Consider the following 11,892-nt stretch of genomic DNA (forward strand, 5'->3'; position numbering starts at 1 on the left):
TCTATTGTACACTGTCTATGAATAAGTACCTCATACAACTGAACTTCAAAAAATTTAAACTATCCCCTCAACCTGGCTATTGTTGCTCTGCAGCTACCTGCTTTCTCAAGCATCTGGTAGACTGAGCAACCACGTTATTACAGTGCATGTAAATGTGCACCCCTCCCACAACCGGTTTCACACCACATTTGTTTTTCACATTTATTCTTGAATTTGCCTTTGGAAACATAATAAGGTTTTGAGACTTTATGCACATTTGATATCACATGAGGAGAGCTTGCTAGGTGTCTAGGATATGATTTATGTAAGCAACACAACAGGGTGGTTAATAACTCACCATTTTTTGGACTTAAGTTTTGGGGGGGGATTCCTGGGAATGAGGAAGAGGGCTCTCATCGGGTGCATGTCACACAAGGCTGCAGAAATAAAAAAAAGATGGTGAGAGTTGTTAGATGTTATTAAATCCCCCTAGCCATTCTAAGACCTACAATAAAAAGGAAAAAGTAACATCAGAATAAATCAAATGTAAGACAGAGTTTATATAGTCCCACATCTGGTAGGTTGTAAATAATACTAGCCCCTTTTACACATATTTTTCGTATCCTCAAACATGGTTACAGCTGCTGTTATCCAATCTTTCCTGGTGCCTCAGGCTTATTGTTACATTGAATGTAAGAGCAAGGACTGTGAGTCATTGTGTTCCCAGCGTAGGTAGGTAGCTAAACCTGACTGGTTAGCTTCACAGTAAATAGGCTTTTATATGGCAGTCTTTTGGACACAAGCAACGTTACTGAGAGAGCCTGAGGCAGGAAGAACATTTATGGGAACGAGGAATCACAGCTACTGATTATGTGTGCTTCATATACCATGCATGTTTGACATGTATCATACAAAGTAATAATATATAAGAGGAATAAGTATTTATTTCAGTAGACTTTTAAGGTTTATTTTTATTTAAAAGGAATGGATGTTGGCAGTTTTGCCATCCTCTCAGTGAGAATGATGGAGTTACAAACTGCTGTGGCCTTTAGTGCTTTATTAAATACCTGGAATGAACCAATTTGTTTGTTTTAGCTGATAAACTGTACAGACTTTGTTTTTTAATGATAACCTTTTATTCACCGTACTGCGCTCTGTGTTTTCTTATAAAATATACAAACAGTAATGGTATGGAGGGTGTCTGCCAACACAGCTAATGAAAAATATATTCTGAGAAAAGATGCTCAATAATTCATATGTTCAAAAACAAACAGAAAAACCATACCCTGTAAGGCTAATGAATACATTACTGTAACTAGCACAACGATGAAACTCAATGAAACAGCAACAGATATGACATATATCATTTGTCATTCCTGTTTTTTTCTATTTTGTAGATAAATTGACCAAAGTCCAGCTGTCACACTTTGCCCAATTCCATCATGGAAGACAAAAGGGAACTTTTTTCCATGAATTATTTGACTACAAACGACACATCTTACTTCTGCTAAAACTATATAACTAAATAAAAAACAGTTAAAAGGTTAAAAACATCTAGTCGTCATCATTGTCATGATAAAAAAAATAAAAAATAAACACAAGATAGAGACAACGACTAAGGTTGAGACTTTTGACGATTTCAATCAACTATATATCAACTATTCAAATTAAAAATCAAACCCTTTATCACGTCATTAATGACAAATAAACCATCTTATTTTATCCAAGAGAAACGTGGTATCTAATTTAGTTCGGACTGTTTATATACACAAAGTAATACAGTTATAACGATTTTAAACAGAGAAATTAACTAATTAATAAAACTGTCTTCCATTATTTTCAGTTGATTAACTAATCGAAATTTAATGAAAATATTATTCAGCCGTAACAACTAAAGTAAAAAATTAAAAAAAAACAAGGAATATTCCAACTGTATAAGTGGAATACATATTGCAGTAATGAAACTGATGGAGTGAGTAAGTACACACTGCATAATTTAAAAAGGTACATCAACACCAGCTTGACAGTTGGCCCTTATGTCTTATGTCATTGGCAACATGGTCTGCAAGAGCTCTGTAATCTTTATCAGTGATGTGAAATTAAGGCTTTCAGAACAATATCACAGTTAGTTTACCACAGTCGCGATTCATTTTTACAAACATTTTAGCTGCTACTCTTGAGTGAGATTCTCTTTTCTTCTTAGTCAGGTTTGACACCAAATCTCCAGACAGACACATCTCCCCGCTTAGCAGACCAGAGAGATCTGTGCAATCAGCCTCCACAGGCCAACTGCCAGCTCACGACTACACTACCTTGATTACAGTGAGTCAGCTGCCCATCTGAAGACACAGACAACAAGGCCGCATATGCAAGACAGACTCATTCATGAGGTCTTTTCTGGCCATGAGAAATTATCCGTTGCTTGGTACATAGAAATGCATGTTTCAAACAAGTACAGGTATAAAAAGGGAAAAAAGGTGTTCAAAGGAGTGTATACACTTACGAGGAGCTCCCTCTGCCATCTCAATGGCTGTGATCCCCAAGGACCAGATATCACTCTGCAAAACACAAAAGGGACCAAGTCAGTGTCTATTTTTCATTTGCTCCAACAGCAAAGTGCTCACACAAACTCAGTGTTTCTGTTACCCTGTAGTCGTAGGTGGAGTCAGGGTTCTCATCACAGGCAATGACCTCAGGTGCCATCCAGTACGGTGTCCCGATGAAGGTGTTCCTACGCCCAACAGTCCTGTCCAACTGAGCACTGACCCCAAAATCAACTGAACGTGGACAAAGAAATCAGAGGAAAGGATGTGAGACAATGAGGGGCAGCATATAACTTCTTCTGCTCTCTTGCCCAAAACCTTTCAAATATTCAACGTACCAAGTTTGACCTCTGCATTCTCGGTTAGCAGCACGTTCTGGCCCTTGATGTCTCTGTGGATGACTTTATGGGCGTGGAGATGAGAAAGGCCCTGCACAAAGAAACATAAGTCAAAATTGATCACTAAGGTGTGACCTCTGCTGCAGACTTGTTTTGACAGGTGGGATGCAGTTTTCTCACCCTTAGGATTTCTCGGCAGATGTAAGCAATCCAGTCCTCCTTCAGAGAGCTGCCCTTAGTGTTTTTCACAAGGTCGGTCACTGATCCGGCCCCACAGAACTCCATCACCAGCTACATACGGACAAATGCAAACGTCGTGAGCACAATCAATGAGGCATACTGCTATAAAATGATCAGGCCATGGAAAAGAAGGGTAGACCGACCCAAAGTTGGTCATCATGTCCTGGTGGACTCTTCTTGACAAAGGCACCGTAGTACGTGGCTATGTTGCGGTGGTGGCTGTATTTTTTCAGCATGTTGATCTCAGCTTTGATCTCCTCTTCTTCCTCCTCCGTAACATCCATCACCTTGATGGCAGCCAGCTGTCCCGTCTTCACGTGACGGCCCTGAACAGTTCATCATAACAGTGGTCAGTGAAGTTTAAAATGAACCCATGTTTTTAAACTCTCCTAAACTCTAAAAATGTTGCCACATCAAGTGTGGCTAATTGCTTCATCAAACCATTTCACCGTTCTTATTTTACATTTTCTTCTCCAGTGTCTCTTATCTTTCTGTCACAGACACTTTTAACTTTTCAGGCTGAAAGCTGAAAAATGAACTGACATAGCAGTAAACTAAATCTACTGTAATCTGAGAAATGAATGCAAAAAACATTTAACATGGAGCAGGCACTAGAGTGGTCTTTGGAGCCCGGTTTTATAGAAACTCACCACACAGGTGAAAACGTAATGTGTTGATTGCTCCAATCTACAAAAAGAGTACTACATCATTCAGGTAGAATTCAGTCGTCATGTCTCACCTTGTACACCTGCCCATAGGTCCCATTGCCGACAACCTCGACCAGCTCAAAGATTCCTGCCGGATCCTATGGGAGACACGCTCAGATTCATAAGTCACACAACATACAGACACAGCAGGGCCAGATACAACTTTGTCAAAATACAAACCGCTCCAAATAAAAAAGGCATTTCAATCAAATAAATGTCAATTTGTATTGCTTTTTATTCTTGCAAAAGTAAAATGAATACACTTAAAGCAAACCAGATCTCTTTAAGTGGGTGATGCTTACTTTGTTCTTCTTTGAATCCTACTTATCTAGACATCAATGCCGACCCTAAGTGGAGGTCTTATTTCATGTTGTAACACTTGTGTTTCCTCAGTTAAGAGTCACCCTTAGATACTAAGATCCTACTAAACTGCACCTGTTCTAGCAACTCCTGCAATCTGGCTTCAATAATGTTGGCACAAAGGCTGAATTAAAACAAGTCTAAATGCAAAACACTGTTGAGGACACAAAAGAAAACTAACAGGTCATTTTAACTTCTTGCCTTAACAGAACACTCTAGAATCTTTAATGCAATAGATAAAGTTCTTAAACATCAGAAAAAAGACAAAAATAGTCTGTTTAATAGAAGCTGTGTACATCAGTGAAAGTATACCAGTAGATCTATTGTCTGACTAGAGATATTAGATAAAAACAAGCCCAACGGTTTCTACTTTGTGTTCACTAAAGCAAATTTAAATCCAATATTACAATTCCATATTTCCATACAAATCATCTGAACTAAATCTTCCTAGCCACCCCCTCACACACTCACTACCCGCCCACAAGACCTAACATGGAGGAAACAGACAAGCAGATACACTACATATTGATATTAGATTAGATATGCATTTGACAATGACATACATCCAGCCTTTTCTTGATTTGTTCATTTTAAGTTTCATGCAATGAACATATATTCTACTGTCACCAAGGGTGCTTTGACTTAATTATGCAACCCCCTCCCCCAAGACACAAGGGAATATGACAAGCAGTCCCACTTTCAAGCAATTTCAATATGGCTTTAAGAAGATGTGTGGGTGGTTAGACTGCTGCTTTGGGTTTATAATGTACAGCATGACCTATCCTGCTTTCATCTGTTTCCAATGATCGGTTTTCTGCCTTCAACAAGGAGGGGGAAAATTCCTTAGAGACAGGAATCGTTTATGGGAAAGAAATAGTATGTATACTTATGAAATATTTAGCAGTAAAACTTGGAAATTACCAAAAATGTGATGCATATGCACATAACTCTTATGACATAAACAGACCATATTTTGAAGCATGTTATCACACTAAAGAGGGGGAACTGTAATGTAAAGTAGGCGGCAACAAAATTATAATATGGAAGAGTGGGCGGCAAGGCAGAGGCGGTAGCTTCACCCACGAGAGTGGGATGAGAGGAACGAAGTGATAGAAGGGGAAGGGTACAGTTATGCTCAAGGAATAGCACACACAGTCAGACAAATTGCCAGCAATGATTGCTCAAAAGACAAGGAAGCTGTCAAACCACAGGGTAACTGGAGGAGAAATGTAGACAGCCTGCTTAAATGATAAAATGGCAGCTCTTGTAGTTCTTATGAATATCATGCTGTCTTATTAATGTGTAAAATGAATGCATTCATTTACCTCAGGGAACAATGCGATGAATTTACCCATAAACCTCAGTTCAACAGAGTATAAACTCTAAAAGACACCAGTAATGATCAATAGGGAAGTTGACCACACATTTCCTGCAGGGATGTCAACTTAGCTGACAGAGGAAGTGTTTTTTTTTTTTTTTTTAAAGCCTGCTGTTTCTGTGGTTACACAGCTGCAACAATAGTCAAAATCACAGCTACGAACACTTGCATTCCCTGAATATCATTAGCGAAAAACTTTCTAGTTGACCTTAAATGTATTTAAACGTCTGCCTAATACTTCAATTTGGAAGTACTTAGTCTTTTTTAAAATTCAACAAACTGATCCCAACAGCATGAATTTGCACGTCCGAGTTAAGGTAGAGCAGATTTCCATTGTTGGATTATGCTACCATTACGGGCCCGGTGTCAGTAAACACCTTGTGCTATACATTACAGCCATCTAAAGTGTATCCACAAAGATCTGGATTCACACTGCTGTTTTTCAAGTCAATTTACATGATAATGTGAATTTATTATCACAATGTGGGAAAAGAGGCATGGGCATGGACATGGAGGAAAAGTTAAAAAAGTTAAGTTAATTAAGTTTAATATCTGACTTTTTATTAAAACATGATATTTATCACTATCATGAAAGCTTATTTATGCCAAGCATAGCAAACATGAACTGTTTCACTGCACCAAAATAAAAATCACAAGACTGAATTTCTCATGAGTTTAATTTCCAGAGGGCTGGTACTCCTGGTTAACCAACATCTCATAATCCTATCACACTATCAAAGTTTCGGTTTGAAGCGGAAAATAAGCATAGAGTCACCTTCCAATAGTTTTAAATTAGGAACAAAACAGGAGGGATTCAGCAGATATATTTGTTGGAGTATGACCACGTCGCTTTCATTGTCTTAGTTCCACGGGTGTTACTTACTCTGCCACCTGTAATTGAAACAATTGTGCAGGTGGCTTGATTTTATCCAGTGCTATTGACATTGGAACAAAGTGTTACAGCATAAATGAGTTGTTGTTGCCTGTGTACAATGGACTGTTGCTATGTAGCCTAATGCTGGAGTCTTTCTGTACTCTCCCAAATGCTGTGATTGAACCACTTAAAGGTTCCCTTCGGAGTTTTTGTCCTCTGGTAGCGCTGTGGAGCTGTTGTTATTTGACTGGGTCTCAGTATCGTTTATCTAATGCGCATGCACAGGGACACACATGCATGCATGCATGCACACACACAAGGGTGTCGTGCTCTACAGTCCTGCCAATGGTTTCACACTATTCCACTAATCAACAGGTGGCAGCAACGCCCAAGATATGCAGCATGTGCCAACAAAAGCAGGGAAGAAGAGGACTGTTAGCTAGTAAACTGCAGGTTTTCATGATTTAAAATACTACAAAATGTCTTTGCAAATGTTTTATGAGGGAGGAAATGCACTTAACACATTTGTTGGAGCTCAAAGATACACACAATGCCTTTTGGTGAGCGATACTGAATGTAAACATTACTTTTGTTTGTTTGCAAGAAAACTCCACAGGGCCCCTCTAAATGGTCAGTTAACCCAAATCACAAAAACAATTCCACACTTAATTCTAGTGGTAGATGGCCAAGCAAATATTGGGATTTTTATTTTTGCCAGCTAAGTACAATGGATTTAATTTACACTGTTCAAACTCAACAATAACTTCACTTTCCAACAAAAACTGAATTGTCAGCGCTCCGCCTCCGGCCAATAACTGTAATATTCAAGCATGACTACAATTTACTGAACCATACTAAGTAACAAATTGCATTGCAATTTTTACAAAGCCACTGAAAATTCAGCCACTTCAGGCTAAAACACTCCCAACTTAAAAAGTTAAGAGATATTGAGAATGATTATCAAATTCCCAGATTCAATAAAGTGATTGTACCTTACTTAAAATGACAAATAAACTTTGATAATATTGGCAATCTTCTCATATCACCATTGAATATTGATTTGTTTAAGAGCAGGGTCAGCTCTAACAATATGCTGGGATTTTGAAAAGTATGATTGTCAGGTGCACTTTCATTTAAAGTCAGGGAAGAGATAACAAATCCAAAAACCAAGCAAGCCAAGAATTGGATAAACTACCCCTGATCTCCTGTTAAGCCCCGTAAAGTTACAACAAAGTGCTGCAGAGTTTCCTGCTTTTTTAAGGAGGACATGAAACCCTCTAAGTTGAATTTTCCTCTTGAGTTTTTTGAAATAGCTACCTTGTATGTGGTATGTTTAGTTAATCTATTTCACATTTATTTACCTGTGAATTCTTCAACACTCTTAGTGCTCTTAATACTCTTTTGGTGATGCTGGTTATTTTCCATGGAGTAACCCACCCAGAGGAAAGTTCTGACATTAGAGTTAAATGAAGCCAGATGCACATTCTGAGTAACCTATGGTCATTTTAACTTCACCTAACATAAAAATAATTAATAAGAAAGTTATTGTTCTGTTTAAAACCTGTAGCTAAGTGGAGGGACAGGGCTGTAAACCACCTTTTTAAAAAGACAGTTACAGAATGTAGAAAATGCTTCTTTATGACGCTAATAAGGGTCTATCCTGGGGGATTTTCTGCTGCAACAAAAATCATACAATTTTGACACTTTCCATTGAAATGGAGAGATGAATCAAAAGGGAGAATCAGAGCTGTGGTCTCAATTAAGAAACTGTACCCTTGGAAAGAAGATTTTTCATCAAATCGGAATAGAGGTGACTTATTATGTATTGCTCATTGTATTTAATTGCTTGTCTGGTAAAGTGGTTCTATTGTTAGAAGAGTGTAGTCAATAAAGTGAGGTTGATTTTTTTTAAAAACTGAGGTCTTCAAGCTGGACCACTGCAAATACCAGGTCAGTAAGACCAGGACTTGTTTGATCCCTGACAACATCTAATACTTGTAGTATTTTATAAATATACATAGTAGTATTAGAATGTTGTCAGTAAGACAAGCCAAACCAAAAAGACCAGATCCAAAATCACAAGGAAATGGTTAGAGGATTTCCCATTCAACCTTAAATCACTGACTGTCAAGCCCCCATTTGGAAAAACACCCCAAAACCACAAGATTTTAAACAATAGAGACCCTGTTTGTGCATCTCGATCTCAGGAGTTTAGCACTGGTAACGTTAATGGAAAATACATTATAAAAAAACAGACTTAACAACTACATGACAATGGCAAAGTGTTTCAAATGAAGTATGTTAATGCACAAGCAACAGAAGCAGCCATCTTTCTAGTGGGTAGATTTTTTCCCATTTTATTAAATAAACGCTCTAATCTCAATGCTTGAAAAATCCCTTCTTTATGTGTGTAGAAATCAGAGTAAAATCTCTGATATAAAGATGTGTGACACTGAAACAGCCGCCTGCAGCGACACAGGGCCGAGGGATGTTGACTCCACCTCAACTTTGTGGCGTGGGTGTTGAATGGTCCTGTCAGAGGCAAACCGACACTTCAGTCCACATGACATAACGAGCCATCCCACACGAGCACAGTGCAGCACACGTACCTCATAATAACAATACTCACCCTCAGAGCTGCGAGGTCTATGTCATCCAGGCTCCGTGTGGGGGCGTTTTCAGACATGGCTGGTCAAACTTAGGAGCCTTAGCTACCAAGTTAGCAAAGCTATTTGACAAGAAGTGCTGAGAGAAATGTGACGTGGCTGCTGCAGCGATCTTGGATCGGTGTTATCTGTGGTTTAGATCCAGCAAACGGGCTGACACTGTTGCGGAGCCGCACGGTAGCACTCAGATTAGCACACACATCGCAGATAGAGAGCCGCCACAGACGCACCCAGCTGGCTAGCTCACGTCAACTCCGGCCGACAGATATGATGTTATCCGCGGGTGTTTTAATGCAAAAAGCGGTGACAATGTCCGACCCAGAGACGGTTAACTTAATACAAGAGATTTCAACAAAAACAAGTGGTGTCGTCCCCCGTTAGCCGGCCATCGGTACCGCTCTAACAACGGGCAGGCTTTCAATGCAGTGCACCTCCGCCGTGGTTTGACACCTTGCTGCGTTCATTTTGACAAGACGCCTCTGCTGCTGTCAAACATTCAGATAGTGTTATATGTCATTTAAAAAAAAATGATGCGAAAAAACTACCAGATAGGTCTGGTGTGCCACTGAAGCTGTGGGAGTAGAAAAATAACATTCACGGCTCAGCAGCGCGACGCTTGTTTTTAAGGAGACGCAGCGATGTGATGGCGTCCGGGTCCGTCCGCACCAGAACCGACCGACCGGCAGGCTGTCAACACCAGCCGTAAACGTCTGTCCTCCCTGAATACAAACACAAGTGCGGAAAATGAAAAATAATGGCCTCGTTGGGGGAAAAAAACACGATACTTGGCGACTGCAGTTGTAAAACTTGTTAACACGACTTAAATATTCATCAATTCCGAGCGCACGTTCATCCGGACACCGAGTCAGGTGCGTGAAATCAACCCGACGTCAGCTGGCTCACGAAGCTAAGCTACTCGGCTAAATTAGTCTTTTTTTCCCCCCCCAGAATAAACTTTCCTTCTTCAACCATTTTCTGTGTTGACAGTCGCGCCTAGCACCGACAACCTTCCGGGGGAAAGCGCAGACGAGCACTATTTTTTTTTTTTCGCAAGGCACCGCCGTAATACTTGTAAATTGGGGGCCAGCGACTCTTTAAAGTTAGGCGTCGCCTTCCTTCTCACGCGTTTATGAACTTGTAGTGATACTCCCAACACACCGACGACACGGTGCAGTTTAACAAGCGGGCTGCAGCCAAACTTGTTATTTCGCCATGTTTTGCTTCCCGAGTCCTCCCTCCCACTTCCAGTCGTGTTGTAGTCTTGCGGGGTTGTTCTGACGATTGGCTGCACACGCTCCTCAAGTGTTTTCTCCTCTCGGATGGCTACGGTGCTTCATCAGGGACAAATTACCTGGAAAATTACATCGGACTTCAACCTACGCAACTGCAGCTGTCTGTTCCCGGCAGCACAGCCGAGGTCGTCCTCATACCTGCTATGCCCTGCTCTGTCACTGATCAGACCTCAGAAATAGGTTCAATTAAAACACAATTCTGCTTGATAACTTTAAAATAAACTGCAATGTATAATTCCTAGTGTGTCTGTTGTTATTAGTAACCAGTTGACCCTTTTCCTGTTCTTTGTTTTGCTCTGGTGTGCCTGCCATCCTAACAGATTTATGGCAACTATAGTGATTTTACATTAAGACAGGCCTACCTTATCTTCAACAAATCATAATGCTTGTCAATGATGCATGATTCACTTCCAAAGCTGTCCACCAAGAGTTAAGAAAAACAAAACAATCTGGCATGGTGCTTTATTGAAGATTTCAGTATTCATATAGAAAATAAACTTCAATAAATGTTTGTGTTTAATAGTGCCCCTTTACATGTTCAGTTTCTATATACACTTAGTCTTCAAACTGTTCCACTAAAATGTATTATTTGTTCCAAGAATGAGCAGATAACAAAGGATGCTACTGGTGGTTTACAGAGAATATTAACCTCAACAGTAGGTATAACAAACAGATAACAAAGGATGTTACTGGTGGTTTACAGAGAATATTAACCTCAACAGTAGGTATAACAAACAGATAACAAAGGATGTTACTGGTGGTTTACAGAGAATATTAACCTCAACAGTAGGTATATTTTTTTATAACAGTTTTTTTTCCTTGAAAAATGTCATGCGCTGTGTCTAGATTGGTATCAGTAGTGCTGCCTGTGGAAGGCAATTGTTTGATACACGTCATGGCCTTTTGCATAGTAGTAGATATTCACTTTCAAATTGCATAAAAAAACTGTTTATTGAGTAACAAAAAAAATAACATAAGTAGAATGTGTTCATCACAAGTAAGACTATTTATTATCTCTCAACCCCTTAGTATTAGTAGGATATATATCTATATCAGCAACTCTAAGGTTATAACTGATCTGCAGGTTTTCATACACAAAGATTTTTAAATGGTGACTTTTAAAAACAAACAAAGTTTCTGTTAGTAGTATTTTCATAAAAATGTATTGGTAATGTTGGCTATTAGGTCAATAACAACAAATATCATGGTAGAAACAGTATAAGGTCACTTCTCAGTATATCACAGACATTTCGGCAGAATCTTAAAACAATGTAAACCCCTAAAGGCAACCATTTTGTGCTGTACAAGACAGGCTACAGCAAATACCCAGCTTCTAGTGTGCAAGAGCTCATAGTGTCTTTTTAAAATAATCTAAAGGGAAGTGTGAATAGTGCTGAAGCTAACAATGCACAGTTTCTATCCACAAATGTTTTCCCTAGCTCCTCTGTGAAAGGTGCTTCATGTAGAGACAAGGCAGCATTCGTGTGGGACACTTGTCATCTGTCAGATTCAAAT

At 39.4% G+C, this 11,892-nt stretch overlaps 1 protein-coding gene across 4 annotated transcripts in view; it reads right to left on the minus strand.

Annotated features, from left to right (window-relative positions):
- mink1 (misshapen-like kinase 1) overlaps positions 1-10,434 on the minus strand; it is a 35,387-nt gene extending 24,953 nt beyond the window's left edge. For all 4 annotated transcript variants that reach the window (XM_054625556.1, XM_054625558.1, XM_054625557.1 and 1 more), the window contains exons 1-8: positions 9,049-10,434; positions 3,840-3,905; positions 3,244-3,426; positions 3,041-3,151; positions 2,861-2,951; positions 2,626-2,756; positions 2,483-2,537; positions 338-416 (exon numbers count right to left, since the gene is read on the minus strand). In XM_054625556.1, the coding sequence (XP_054481531.1) occupies positions 338-416; positions 2,483-2,537; positions 2,626-2,756; positions 2,861-2,951; positions 3,041-3,151; positions 3,244-3,426; positions 3,840-3,905; positions 9,049-9,105 (773 nt within the window). In that variant the 5' untranslated portion in view covers positions 9,106-10,434. The remainder of the gene's footprint in view (positions 1-337; positions 417-2,482; positions 2,538-2,625; positions 2,757-2,860; positions 2,952-3,040; positions 3,152-3,243; positions 3,427-3,839; positions 3,906-9,048) is intronic.
- Between the last annotated feature and the right edge of the window lie 1,458 nt (positions 10,435-11,892).

The sequence above is a fragment of the Anoplopoma fimbria genome, chromosome 24 (genome assembly GCF_027596085.1).
Source record: "Anoplopoma fimbria isolate UVic2021 breed Golden Eagle Sablefish chromosome 24, Afim_UVic_2022, whole genome shotgun sequence".
Classification (NCBI taxonomy): Eukaryota; Metazoa; Chordata; class Actinopteri; order Perciformes; family Anoplopomatidae; genus Anoplopoma; species Anoplopoma fimbria.